We start from the raw sequence: 15,360 nt of genomic DNA on the forward strand, positions 1-15,360 counted from the left end.
CTCCATCCCTCTCTCCCTCCATCCCTCCATCGCTCTCTCCCTCCATCCCACTCTCCCTCCATCCCTCTCTCCCTCCATCCCACTCTCCCTCCATCCCTCTCTCCCTCCATCCCTCTCTCCCTCCATCCCACTCTCCCACCCTCCTATTGAGCCCGTCCCGGTAAATGATTAGTATACCCAGGACTGAATGTGTGCAAATCCTTCAGATTGGATTAGCGAGCAGTAAGCTAAAACTCACCTCACCTCACCTCACGCCCCGCACACACACACACACACACACACACACACACACACACACACACACACACACACACACACACACACACACAAGTTATCTCAAACAAACCAAACACACGGTCCCACGACACATTTATTCACCCAAAGTTCTTAATCACAAGTAACACACACACACACACACACACACACTACCCCTTCCCGCTAACATAGACTATAAGCTCTGCCACTTCTCACTGCCAGCCTAAATCTCAGCTCATCAGATTGAATCCTTTTTGCCAGGTCCAACCAATAAAAGCCCAAAATATACTTTTAGGTGTAAATCCCTTCCTGTTTTGGAGCTAGATTAGGACTAGGCAAACACATCGCAAACAAACTGAGTCACACCCCTCACCCACATCACATCACATCAGCCCATAAGCACAAACACAGCGGGGGGCAAGGGGAGTGTATGCATGCGTGTGTGTGTGTGCATGTGCGTGTGTGAGAATGAATGAGTGAATGCATTAATGAATTTTCGTGTCAAATCGCCAGTCGGCAACCCATCCCTTGCGGGATTAATTGACACATAAACAAACATTACAATGATTCACAGTGATAATTCTTCCGGGGTTCTGCACAGTGCACACCACATAAAGAAAAAGCCATATCTCAGACTGGCCAATAAAAAGAAAAGATTAAGATGGGCAATCTGAGATATGGCTTTTTCTTTGCAACTCTGCCTAGAAGGTCAGCATCCCGGAGTCGCCTCTTCACTGTTGATGTTGAGACTGGTGTTTTGTGGGTACTATTTAATGAAGCTGCCAGTTAAGGACCTTTGAAGCGCCTGTTTCTCAAACTAGACACTCTAATGTATTTGTCCTCTTGCTCAGTTGTGCACCGGGGCCTCCCACTCTATTCTGGTTAGAGCCAGTTTGCGCTGTTCTGTGAAGGGAGTAGTACACAGCGTTGTACGAGATCTTCAGTTTCTTGGCAATTTCTCGCATGGAACAGCCTTCATTTCTCAGAACAAGAATAGACGGACGAATTTCAGAAGAAAGTTATTTGTTTCTGGCCATTTTGAGCCTGTAATCGAACCCACAATTGCTGATGCTCCAGATACTCAACTAGTCTCAAGAAGGCCAGTTTTATTGCTTCTTTAATCAGCAGAACAGTTTTCAGCTGTGCTAACATAATTGCAAAAGGGTTTTCTAATGATCAATTAGCCTTTTAAAATGATAAACTTGGATTAGCAAACACAACGTGCCATTGGAACACAGGACTGATGGTTGCAGATAATGGGCCTCTGAACGCCTATGTAGATATTCCATTAAAATCAGCAGTTTCCAGCTACAATAGCCATTTACAACATTAACAATGTCTATACTGTATTTCTGATCAATTTGATGTTATTTTAATGGACAAAAAATTTGCTTTTCTTTCGAAAACAAGGACATTTCTATGTGACCCCAAACTTTTTAACGGTAGTGTATGTAATTATTTTAATGTTTTTTAATTGTGCTTTTTTAACAGCTGTTTTGTTTTGGAAAACATGGAGTTTTATTGCAAATGTATTTTGGTTTTGACCCACAAATGTGCAGATGGACTGGCAGGTCAACTAGCTAGCCAAGCCAAAAAGAGTAGGCATTTATAAAAACTGAACTTTACGTGAAAATGCGCTGATCCTCCCGTAGACCATGCGTACACACTGTTTCTAGTGTTTGATGTATTGCATTGCAAGAAGGCAAAAGTATCCTAGTAGTAGCTTTGGGGAATTTATGATGGTACACTTTTTCATAACAAAAAAAAAACTGGCAGCTAGGCCTAAATATAATAACAAGATGCAATCATTTGCTGTTAGTGAGAAGTAACAAATTACCATGCGCATCTCTCGTTTAATTGGGCCTATTAGATAGGCTCTTATAATTTCTAGTTTTTTGCTCTATGCATCCGAAAGGGAGCGTGGTTTGTAACCCGTTTATAACAGACAGTAGAATTTAACAGGTGAACAGGCAGTTGATCTTTTGCACTGAAACTGTAGTTTTCAGTTTTCTCCCACTAGACAGTGTTTTAGAATTTGCGGGCAATGCAGCATATAAAAGTAGGCCTAAATGCAAAACATTATTGAATTCAAATGATCTGTTTACAGGTCCACAACAATTTGCAATTGTTTTTGTCTTTCAGAAACGGTCAGATACAGCAAATGTCACTGCAAAAGAAAACATTCTTCCAAGACCTCCAAGATATTTGATCAAGTGCACTATTGCTATTTCCTTTAGATACTGTCTTGGCCTAATTCCAATACTTCCAAAGTATACAGCAAATAATATTGTCACCATAGAAGGTAATTGATGGGCATTTTTCAGGCGGAGTTATAATGCTTGTTCACGCACGCATAGTTTTATGACAGGTATGATTTATAAACATGCGTATGTATGGCATGCGCCAATCTCAATATGTTTGTGTGTGCTCAGTCTTTTAAGAAATGGCCCACACAGATATTTAGTGTAACATTTCCGCAACGTTTATAAATGAGGCCCCTGAAGCTTGAGAGGAATGTGAGATGCAGTAAAGGAATGCAGTGCTGAGGCAGAGGGCTCATAGTGAGGACATCTGGCTACACTCTGAACTGTTTGTGGTGAGCTTTCTGGCGTCCAGAGCTGCTGAGGCATCACCCAAGTGGGTGCCATACATTGTGAAGGAGGAAAATTCCAATAGCTACACGACTCAGGATGGTTCCCAGAGTAGCATTCTACATGATCGACAAAGGACAGGATCGTGGACTACAGGAAAAGGAAGACCGAACACGCCCACATTCACATCGACGGGCTGTAGCGGAGCGGGTCGAGAGTTTCAAGTTCCTTGGTGTCCACATCACCAACAAACTATTATGGTCCAAACACACTAGGAAAGTCATGAAGAGGGCACGACAACGCCTTTTCCCCCCCAGGAGACTGAAAAGATTTGGCATCCAACCACAAGGCGCTACAGAGGGTAGTGCGTACGGCCCAGTACATCCCTGGAGCCAAGCTTCCTGCCATCCAGGACCCATATATTAGGCGGTGTCAGAGGAAGGCCCAAAAAATTGTCAAAGACTCCAGATACCCAAGTCATAGACAGTTCTCTCTGCTACCGCACGGCAAGCGGTACCGGAGTGCCAAGTCTAGGTCCAAAAGGCTTCTTAACAGTTTCTACCCCCAAGCCATAAGACTGCTGAACAATTAATGAAATGGCCACCTGGACTATTTGCATTGACCCCCCCCCACTGGATTATACCAGTTGAGAAGTTGTAACATTCACATGCTTTGAAATCATTGAGAAACGCCAATTGGCTAATGTCCAACAAGCTGTGTCAACAATAAACTAAAAGTACACCTATCATGCTTGAGTGGCACAGTGCCTTCACTGACTCTTCTGTTGACAACATGCACATAACTTGGAAGCATACTGTAACAGCGGCAGACTCTTAGAAGTTTGACTTTCACAATAACTTACTGACAAGTAGTTTCCAGTTATAAAATGACAATTTCACAGCAATAAGTTGCCATTAAGTTACTGGAAAATGCACAGTAACCTCTTCACAGTGCAGCACATTACTGACAGGGCCTCATCCAAAGTTTGCAGAACAGACAGTGTCAAAGCAGGTGCCCTACATGCATTGACATAACCATCAAAACTGCTACAACACTTCCACTGATGGTTGGCACATACAGTACCAGTCAAAAGTTTGGACACCTATTCAGGGTTTTTCTTAATTTTTACTATTTTCTACATTGTATAATAATAGTGAAGACATCAACACTATGAAATAACACATATGTAATAATGTAGTAACCAAAAAAGTGTCATACAAATCAAAGTATATTTTTTATATTTGATTCTTCAAAGTAGCCACCCTTTGCCTTGATGACAGCTTTGCACACTCTTGGCATTCTCTCAACCAGCTTCGCCTGGAATGCTTTTCCAACAGTCTTGAAGGAGTTCCCCCATATGCTGAGCACTTGTTGGCTGCTTTTCATTCACTCTGCAGTCCAACTCTTCCTGAACCATCTCAATTGGGTTGAGGTCGGGTGATTGTGGAGGCCAGGTCATCTGATGCAGCACTCCATCACTCTCCTTCTTGGTCAAATAGCCCTTACACAGCCTGGAGGTGTGTTGGGTCATTGTCCTGTTGAAAAACAAATGATAGTCCCACTATGCGTAAACCAGATGGGATGGCATATCACTGCAGAATGCTGTGATAGGCATGCTGTTTAAGTGTGCCTTGAATTCTAAATAAATCACCAGCAAAGCACCCCCACACCATCACACCTCCTCTTTCTTGTTTCACAGTAGGAACCACACATGCGGAGATCATCCGTTCACCTACTCTGCGTATCACAAAGACACGTCGGTTGGAACCAAAAATCTCAAATTTGGACTCATCAGACCAAAGGACAGATTTCTGGTGTTTCTTGGCCCAAGCAAGTCTCTTCTTATTATTGGTGTCCTTTAGTAGTGGTTTCTTTGCAGCAATTCGACCATGAAGGCCTGATTCACGCAGTCTCCTCTGAACAATTGATGTTGAGATGTCTGTTACTTGAACTCTGTGAAGCATTTATTTGGGCTTCCATTTCTGAGGCTGGTAACTTTAATGAACTTATCCTCTGCAGCAAAGGTAACAATGTGTCTTCCATTCCTTTGGCGGTCCTCATGAGAGCCAGATTCATCATGGCACTTGATGGTTTTTGCAACTGCACTTGTAGAAACTTTCAAAGTTCTTGAAATGTTACGTATTGACTGACCTTCATGTCTTAAAGTAATGATGGACTGTTGTTTCCTGTAGTAATGATGGACTGTTGTTTCCTGCCTCCTGTAGCTCAGTTTGTAGAGCATGGCGCTTGCAACGCCAGGGTTGTGGGTTCGATTCCCACGGGAGGCCAGTATGAAAAATGTATGCACTCACTAACTGTAAGTCGCTCTGGATAAGAGCGTCTGCTAAAATGTAAATGTTTCTCTTTGCTTTTTTGAGCTGTTCTTGCCATAATATGGACTTGGTCTTTTACCAAATAGGGCTATCTTCTGTGTACCACCCCTACCTTGTCACAACACAACTGATTGGCGCAAATGCATTACGAAGGAAAGAAATTCCACAAATTAACATTTAACAAGGCACACCTGTTAATTGAAATGCATTCCAGGTGACTACTTCATGAAGCTGGTTAAGAGAATGCCAAGAGTGTGCAAAGCTGTCATCAATGCAAAGGGTGGCTACTTTGAAAATATATTTTGATTTGTTGAACACTTTTTTGGTTAATACATGATTCCATATGTGTTATTTCATAGTTCTGATGTCTTCACTACTATTCTACAATGTAGAAATAGTACAAAATAAAGATAAAACGTTGGATGAGTAGGTGTGTCCAAACTTTTGACTGGTACTGTATGTACAGTGAGGGAAAAAAGTATGGGATTAAGGTCTGGAGACTGGCTAGGCCACTCCAGGACCTTAATGTGCTTCTTCTTGAGCCACTCCTTTTTTGCCTTGGCCGTGTGTTTTGGGTCATTGTCATGCTGGAATACCCATCCACGACCCATTTTCAATGCCCTGGCTGAGGGAAGGAGATTCTCACCCAAGATTTGACGGTACATGGCCCCGTCCATCGTCCCTTTGATGCGGTGAAGTTGTCCTGTCCCCTTAGCAGAAAAACACCCCCAAAGCATAATGTTTCCACCTCCATGTTTGACGGTGGGGATGGTGTTCTTGGGGTCATAAGCAGCATTCCTCCTCCTCCAAACACGGCGAGTTGAGTTGATGCCACATCACTTTCACCCAGTTCTCCTCTGAATCATTCAGATGATCATTGGCAAACTTCAGACAGCCCTGTATATGTGCTTTCTTGAGCAGGGGGACCTTGCGGGCGCTGCAGGATTTCAGTCCTTCACGGCGTAGTGTGTTACCAATTGTTTTCTTGGTGACTATGGTCCCAGCTGCCTTGAGATCATTGACAAGATCCTCCCGTGTAGTTCTGGGCTGATTCCTCACCGTTCTCATGATCATTACAACTCCACGAGGTGAGATATTGCATGGAGCCCCAGGCCGAGGGAGATTGACAGTTATTTTGTGTTTCTTCCATTTGCCAATAATCACACCAACTGTTGTCACCTTCTCACCAAGGTGCTTGGCGATGGTCTTGTAACCCATTCCAGCCTTATGTAGGTCTACAATCTTGTCACTGACATCCTTGGAGTGCTCTTTGGTCTTGGCCATAGTGGAGAGTTTGGAATCTGATTGATTGATTGCTTCTGTGGACAGGTCTCTTTTATACAGGTAACAAGATGAGATTAGGAGCACTCCCTTTAAGAGTGTGCTCCTAATCTCAGCTCGTTATCTGTATAAAAGACACCTGGGAGCCAGAAATCTTTCTGATTGAGAGGGGGTCAAATACTTATTTCCCTCATTAAAATGCAAATCAATTTATAACATTTTTGACATGCGTTTTTCTGGATTTTTGTTGTTGTTATTCTGTCTCTCACTGTTCAAATAAACCTACCATTAAAATTATAGACTGATCATTTCTTAGTCAGTGGGCAAACGTACAAAATCAGCAGGGGATCAAATACTTTTTTCCCTCACTGTACATATATTCGACCACGCCCCAAAATATGCTAATTCTTCAGAATACAGCAGCGTACTGTCATTTTATAGAAATAACCTCTTCCAGTTGTTGTATATATTTACTTTAAAAAAGTACAGAAATGTATTCTTGCCAATCTCCATTATGTCTACAGACATGGTGCGCAGCAGGAACTTCAGGTAGCTAGAAATTAAGAGGTTGTGAGTTCAAATCCCATTTTCGGTTTAGTTCCAAGCAATCAGCATAATGTCCTCTAACACCTGAATTTAGCTGTACAAATACACTGACTAGTTTTAGATTTACCGTATTTTCACAGCAACTAGACAAAAACATCCAGGGGACCATGACACAACGTTCTAAAATTGTCCCTGGAACTAACCGGGAACTCACACACACTCACGGTGGCAGGTAGCCTAGCGGTTAAGAGTGTTTTAATCCCTAAACCGACTAGGTGAAAAATCTGTTTTAGTGCACTTGAGCAAGGCACTTAACCCTAGTTGCTCTGGATATAATCGTCTGCTAAATGACGTAAATGTAAAATGTAACTTAGACAAAACCTGCAGGGGACCATGACTGTTTAAATGTAATTAATGCCAATTATGCCTTTCAAAGTAAAATATTCTAAATTATATTTGACACCTAGGTTTTCACGTGCTCAAATGTTGTCAGGTGTAGTGTTATGGTATCACATGTTGAAATGTTGCATCTCCATGTTGTCACATTTATTTCACATGAATATTACATGAGATCATGTTCTCACATTTGCTCACATGTTGTCACGTGTAGTTTTATGTTATCACATTAACTTCACATTAAATCACATGATCACATGAGATCACACAAGATCACGTGTTCACACGTGTTCACGTGAAATTCATGTGGTTTTTCCATAAGGGATCCTCTGTCTGTACCAGCATTGTGTTAGTTGGGTGGACGGAGCTTTGTCCTGAGAGTGTGTGTGTTCTATGGTTCTAGGCTAATTGGTCAGGTCAATGGTGTGTGTAGAAGGTCAGGGACAGCATGTACTCTCCTAAAGCAGTTACAACGCCCTCAGCTAGGACATAGCCCTAGCATGATTACATTTAACTTTCTCATTTAACTTTCTGCAGCACACAAGCTCTCGCACACGTGCGCACGCACACACATACACACGCGCACACACACACCGGACACGCACACGCGCGTACACATGCACACACGCACACACACACACAGTAACCTTAATTTTAGCAGACATCTAAAGACACACTCAGCAGTGACTTAGAAGGGACATGAAATCTTTGTTGGGACAGACAGAGTTATTCCTGTGCGCCTTCTCCAGTTCTGCTCCTGTTTATGTACTAAATGGCTATTTTCTGTTGTTCTGTGTGTGTCTGTCTGTGTACTGTTATGAGTTTATTCTTTATACGTGTGTTGTTACTGTTTCGTTTAACAATAGCATGATTTTGGTGCTTAATTTTCAGTAATTTAGAATTTGTAGAGGTTATAGACCTTACATTTGCGTTCCAATCGTTGGTCATTTTTAATTGTGTTAGAGCTGAAAGCATACTGTAATATCTGCACATCGAAACAACACCGACAAACACAACAACAACGGTTTGTTTGTTTGTTCCATGCAGACATTCTGTGAGTGTGTACCCAGCTCCTCCCAGCTCAAACACCGCTGGTCAGACTCAGACACAGTCAGAGAGACCCCCTCAACCACCAAGGTAAGAACACACACACCTCACCTCTCTCTCACACACACCTATAACACAAACACACATGCAGGCTACTAGACCCACCCGATTACTCACTTACACCTCAAACTTCTAATATTGCACCCCAACCTGCCCAATGTTAAAACTCTACACATTGTAGTGCCCCACTGTGAACCTCACACCAAACTATTTGTTATAGTGCATTCCTCAAATGCAAGCTTGCTCATTATATTTCTCACATCCTAAAATAATGATGAATTATCTCATATTCAGTAGTACAGTTATATGTTATATATGAAATGTGTTTGTAGAAAGATGAAAGTCCTCTAATGTAACTCATGTGACTTATCATGCGGCAAGTAGCCTGGCGTTTAGAAAGGCGAGCAAGCAACCAGAATGTTGACAGTTTGAATCCCGGGTCTGATTGGAAAAATCTGGCGCGAAGTGAGCTGGCAACTGGAGGGTTGCTGGTATCAAATCCTAGATGCCATAGCCTGCCGTTGTGCACTGGAGAAGGCACTTAAGCCCCCAAAACAGCTGCTCCACTTGTGCTGAATGTAGGTGTGTCTTTCAGAGGAGATAGGATAAAGCGGAAGTCACATTTCTGTTGGACCTTGTGTATAACTGGACAAATAGAGTAATCTTAAAGACTAGGCTAATGTAGCTCTAAAGGCTAACTTGGGTCTAATGGAGCTCTAAAGCCTATGCTTACTGGGTCTAATGTAGCTCTAAAGCCTAGGCTAACTTGAGTCTAATGTATCTCTAAAGACTAGGCTGACTTGGGTCTAATGTAGCTCTAAAGCCTAGGCTAACTTGAGTCTAATGTAGCTCTAAAGTCTAGGATAACTTTGGTCTAATGTAACTCTAAAGGCTAACTTTAGTCTAATGTAGCTCTAAAGCCTAGGCTAATTGAGTCTAATGTAGCTCTAAAGCCTAGGCTAACTTGAGTCTAATGTAGCTCTAAAGTCTAGGTTAACTTTGGTCTAATGTAACTCTAAAGCCTAGGCTAACTTGAGTTTAATGTAGCTCTAAAGCTTAACAAGAGTCTTCAGGTCTCAGGCACGGTTAGTCATCAAATGAGCATGGTTCACCCGGGTTCTTATTCCAGCCATTGTCACAGATGGAGATTTGAAGTGTTCTCATTGAGAGGAGAGGAGAGGGGAGAGGATGGCTTAAGCATTTTCCTATCAGTAGCTGTAGAGAACAGCACAGCACGGCTCAAGTGTTAATAACATATAATTTTTTATTTTATTTGTGTTGTCACGGTATGGCTGTGGCACTTTCTCTCTTTCTGGCTTTCACTCTCTCTGTCTTGGCCTGTCCCCATCCGCCTCTCTCTGAGGAGAGGATGATGAGTACTGAGGTGCTCATCTACATGGAGGATTAGGGCTCCTTCACGACGACAGCCTCGCCCCGTCAGTGTCTCCATCACCATGGTGATCACATTCAGGGGATTATCGCATATTAAACGTCACATTTGACAATGGAGCAGAACAGGTGGCAAAGCCTGACTCAAAAGAACTACCCCAAATAACCATGGATTTAGCTTGTGTTGCTTTTCACTTAAAAGCAGAAATGATCGTAACAGGATCTGAGTGCATGTGGGGTGGTACAGAATATTAATGTGTGTGTGGAGGTCTGTGGGTTTTGCATGTATGTATGTAGGTATGTGTGTGTGTGTGATCTCTGCTGTATCTCCTGTGGTTTTATACTTACCTAATGAGCGGATGGAGCCCGTCATCCAGCCACCAGCCAATGACCCAGTAGTGTCCCCACAAGGAGGTTTTGCCTCCCAGTGTGTCTCCTGTCATCCCAGAGTAAGCTGTCTGAAACAGAAGAGAGGGAGAAAGTAAAATAGAGACAGAGAGAGGGGGGAGAGAAGGGGAGAGAGACAGAGTGCGAGAGAGGTAGAGAGAGCAATGTTCAGAGGCCATTAATATTTAGTGTGCAATAGGAGATGGCTTTCACCCATACCTTCCCCCTCTGGCCAACATATAGTCAGAGCCAAATGAAACTGTTATCACTGCTGCTTCTCTACAGACTGTTACGAAAAGGCTAAAGCAAATGCAATGCAAGCAAACACACACACACAAACACACACAAACGCACAGACAAACACATACGCTACAGGACTGTTTCTCTAGCACAGACTGGAATATGTTCCGGGATTCATCCGATGGTATTGAGGAGTTTACCACATCAATCACCAGCTTCATTAATAAGTGCATCGACGACGTTGTCCCCACAGTGACTATACGTACATATCCCAACCAGAAGCCATGGATTACAGGCAACATCCGCACCGAGCTAAAGGCTAGAGCTGCCGCCTTCAATGAGCGGGACACTTAAAATGATCCTACTACACCGGCTCTAATGTTCGATGGATGTGGCTGGGCTTGCAAACTATCATGGATTACAAAGGGAAACCAAGCCGCGAGCTGTCCAGTGACTAGAGCCTACCAGACAAGCTAAATACCTTCTGTGTGTGCGTCGAGGCTAGCAACACTGAACTATACATGAGAGCACCAGCTGTTCCAGACGACTGTGCTGTCACGCTTTCCGTAGCCGATGTGAGTAAGACCTTTAAACAGGTTAACGTTCACAAGGCTGCAGGGTCAGATGGATTTCCTGGACGCGTACTCAGAGCATTCGCTGACTAGCTGGCAAGTGTCTTCACTGACATTTTCAGCCACTCCCTGACTCAGTCTGTAATACTTACATGTTTCAAGCAGACCAATAACTCCAAGGTAACCTATATAAATGACTATCGCCCCATATCACTCACATCTGTAGCCATGAAATGCTTTGAAAGGCTGGTCATGGCTCACATCAACACCATCATCCCAGACACCCTGGACCCACGCCAATTGGCATACCGCCCCGACAGATCCACAGATGACACAATCTCTATTGCACTCCACACTGACCTTTCCCACCTGGACAAAAGGAAAACCTACGTGAGAATGATGTTCATTGAGGTGGCTGGAAGTCTATGGGTATCTACTAGCATGCAGCATGTGTGTCAAACAGTTTTCTCATTATTTGGTTGGGTCTAATTGTGTTGCTGTCCGAGGGCTCTGTGTGGTCTGTTTGTGTTTGTTAATATCTCTCTCTCTCTCTCTCTCTCTCTCTCTCTCTCTCTCTCTCTCTCTCTCTCTCTCTCTCTCTCTCTCTCTCTCTCTCTCTCTCTCTCTCTCTCTCTCTCTCTCTCTCTCTCTCTCTCTCTCACCAGGCACCTATCTGTCCCCACCCACTTTCCTTCCTTACTCAGCAGCATCCTCTACTCCTGGACTCTGTTGTTGTCAGGAATCAAACTATTGTTTGTGTTATGCACCTCGTGGCTTTGTTCCTCTCCAATGAGTTTGGATGCATATGTTTTCTTTATGTGCTCTGTGTGAATGTGTCTGTGCACAGGATAAACACGCTGAGAGTGAACAAACACACACACATAGCCATGACGACCACATCTGTGCAGATAGACTATGAATAAACACAGTGATGAAGAAGTGCTTCCTGGAAAACAGGGTGTATTTCCCAGAGAGCCTCACAGTGATAAAACTCCAAAATAAATTGCAGGTTGGCGTTTATTGGGGTGAGTCTTGTCCTGGAGGCAGAACTGAGCAATTTCCACTAGATGGGCCAGCTGCAAAGTACAATTGGCTATATTGTAAAAATTATTGAAAACAAAAAATATGTATGTCTCTACTTCCCCAGAGTCAGATGAACTTGTGGATACCCTTTTTATGTCTCTGTTTCCAGTATCAAGGAAGTTAGATGTAGTTTTGTGAGCCAATGCTAACTAACATTAGCACAATGGCTGCATGCTAGTAGATATGTTTGTGTGTGTGTGTGTGTGTGTGTGTGTGTGTGTGTGTGTGTGTGTGTGTGTGTGTGTGTGTGTGTGTGTGTGTGTGTGTGTGCGAATTACTTTAGATATTGTTTTTATAAATATAAAAGCAATATCTAAAGAAATTCACACACACTCACACACACTCCTAGACTATTATACAGCATAAGAAAATCCACTGTAAGTCAATGGCGAGTGAGGCCTGCTACAGCATTCTCCCTTTAACTCCCTCTCTCACAAGCACACGTGTGTACACACATACCACAGACATCAATGCACACCCACGTGTATAATCTGTATAATCTATGCTAGGAGTGTGTGTGAGTGTACGTGTGGATCCTTTGATATTGTTTTTATTTATATTGGTACAGACAATTATTAAGATTGTAACATGTTTAAGATTTGAGAAAGAGAAAATAACTGATAAAATGACTCCAAATAATTTGCCTATACTGCATATACTCTAGGTGTGTGTGTGAGAGAGAGCGTGTACATTTATTTAGATTGTAGTGGGTGATTTTGGACGGAGTCAGGCGCAGGAGGGTAAATCACAGTATGTATGGTTTATTCAGCGGTACGCAGCAATGCGTAAGACACTCCAGTGCGGTAAATACGGCGCACTGGAGAAAAACAAGGCACACGGGTTAATATCCCGGTAATACAAAATACAAAGTAGCTCCACCGAACTAGAGTCACCTCCACAATAGACAATCACACACAAAGACAGGGGGCCAGAGGGAACACTTATACAGGTACTGATGAGGGGATATGAACCAGGTGTGTGTAATAAACAAGACAAAACAAATGGAATGATGAGATGAGGAGCGGCAGTGGCTAGAAGGACGGTGCCGACCGCCGAAGCCTGCCCGAACAAGGAGGGGAGGCAGCTTCAGAGGAAGTCGTGACAGTACCCCCTTGACACGCAGCTCCAGCAGCGCGCCGACACCGGCCTCGGGGACGGCCATGGTGGTGTTACCCTGAGAGAGGGGAAGATTGGTTAGGAAGTCAATAGACAAGTGGGACCATGGCCGTTGTGGAACTGGTAAGCGATGTAACTTACCCGCTGGGAGGTGCCTAGGTGCCTTACTCTGGGCGCACACCGAGCAGGAGGAGACATACACCTCACGTCCTTAACCAAGGTAGCCACCAGTACTTCCCGGTCAGACAGCGTGCTGTACGACCGATACCTGGATGACCAGAGGAGGGAGACGTGTGTGCCCAATAGATAAGACGGTCACGGACAAGAGACGGCACGTACCGCAGACCACCTGGGCACTGAGTTGGAGATGGCTCTGTGCGTAACTCCCGCTCTATGTCCGCGTCCACTGCCCACACTACCGGCGCCACAATGCGGGAGGCCGGGAGTATGGGGGTGTTGTCTATGGGCCTCTTCTCTGTGTCGTACAGCCGTGACAGCGCGTCTGCCTTCACGTTCTTAGTACCTGGTATGTATGACAATGTGAAATCAAACTGGGTGAAGAACAAGGCCCACCTGGGTTCAGCCTCCTCGCTGCCCGGATGTACTCCAGGTTACGGTGGTCAGCCCAGACGAGGAAAGGGTGTTTAGCCCCCTCGAGCCAGTGCCTCCACGCGGTCAGGGCTCTGACCACAGCCAACAGCTCCCGATCACCAACGTCATTTTTCTGCTCCGCTGGGCTGAGCTTCTTCGAGAAGAAGGCACAGGGGCGGAGCTTGGGTGGCGTGCCCGAGCGTTGGGATAGTACAGCGCCTACCCCTACCTCGGACACATCCACCTCCACTACAAACGGCAATGATGAATCGGGATGGGCCAGTACCGGGGCTGAGGTGAACAGAATCTTCAGGTTACTGAAAGCCCTGTCAGCCTCAGCAGATCAGCGGAGCTGGGACGGCCCACCCTTCAACAGAGAGGTGATGGGAGCTGCGACCTTGCCAAAGCCCCGGATAAACCTCCGATAGTAATTGGCAAAGCCAATGAAGCGCTGCACCTCCTTCACCGTGGTTGGGGTCGGCCAATTCCGACACGGCGGAAATGCAGTCTCCCTCCATCTCCACACCTGAGGTGGTGATGTGGTATCCGAGGAAGGAGACGGACTGATGGAAGAACAGACACTTTTCTGCCTTGGCATATAGGTTATTCTCCAACAGTCGGCCCAGCACTTTGCGAACCAGGGACATGAACCAGGTGTGTGTAATAAACAAGACAAGACAAATGGAATGATGAGATGAGGAGCAGCAGTGGCTAGAAGGCCGGTGATGACGAACGCCGAAACCTGCCCAAAGCAAAGGGTCTGAATACTTATGTAAATAAGGTCTTTTATTTTAATTGTTATGGGGTATTATGTGTAATTTCATCAATTTTAGAATAAAGGCTGTAATGTAACAAAATGTGGAAAAAGTCAAGGAGTCTGAATACTTTCAGAATGCACTCTCTCTCTCTCTCTCTCTCTCTCTCTCTCTCTCTCTCTCTCTCTCTCTCTCTCTCTCTCTCTCTCTCTCTCTCTCTCTATATATATATATATATATATATATATATATATATATATATATATATATATATATATGGACAGTTGAACATGTATTCATTCACATGACTTGATTCATGACTTTAAATGTGTAAACAAAACAGTAACCCCATGTGTCCAAAGACTAAATATAGTATGATACAGATACGGTTGTAGTTCACAAACGTCAAAAATTTCAATCATATATTTGGCATATTTGAAAAAAAACAGAATGTATATGATTTTGAAGTGTCTGTCCATATAGGAGATATAAGAAAGCTCAGGAAATGTTTTTGTTATTTTTTACACATATTTAACCCCTTGTTAATTGGGGCACAAAACTACCTCCGTACTTCCATTCGTTTGTTTGGGTTACATTCAGACAAGTCCTGTGACACTTGTGGGGGTTGTAGAGCAAAACAGACAACACCATCATGTTCGCAAGAGTCTCCCCATTCCAGAGTGGTCATATAATAATAATAATAATAATAATAATAATA

The 15,360-nt window shown here is 43.8% G+C and overlaps 1 protein-coding gene across 1 annotated transcript in view; it reads left to right on the top strand.

The window, feature by feature from the left end:
• Nucleotides 1–8,443: 8,443 nt before the first annotated feature.
• Nucleotides 8,444–15,360, top strand: part of LOC311099395 (fibrinogen C domain-containing protein 1-like) — a gene marked incomplete at both ends in the record, with an annotated part of 148,740 nt that continues 141,823 nt past the window's right edge. The window contains one exon of the mRNA XM_084140094.1: nt 8,444–8,539. Within this exon, the coding sequence (XP_083996220.1) occupies nt 8,444–8,539 (96 nt within the window). The remainder of the gene's footprint in view (nt 8,540–15,360) is intronic.

Source organism: Coregonus lavaretus, assembly GCF_964263955.1.
Source record: "Coregonus lavaretus genome assembly, chromosome: 24".
NCBI lineage: Eukaryota > Metazoa > Chordata > Actinopteri > Salmoniformes > Salmonidae > Coregonus > Coregonus lavaretus.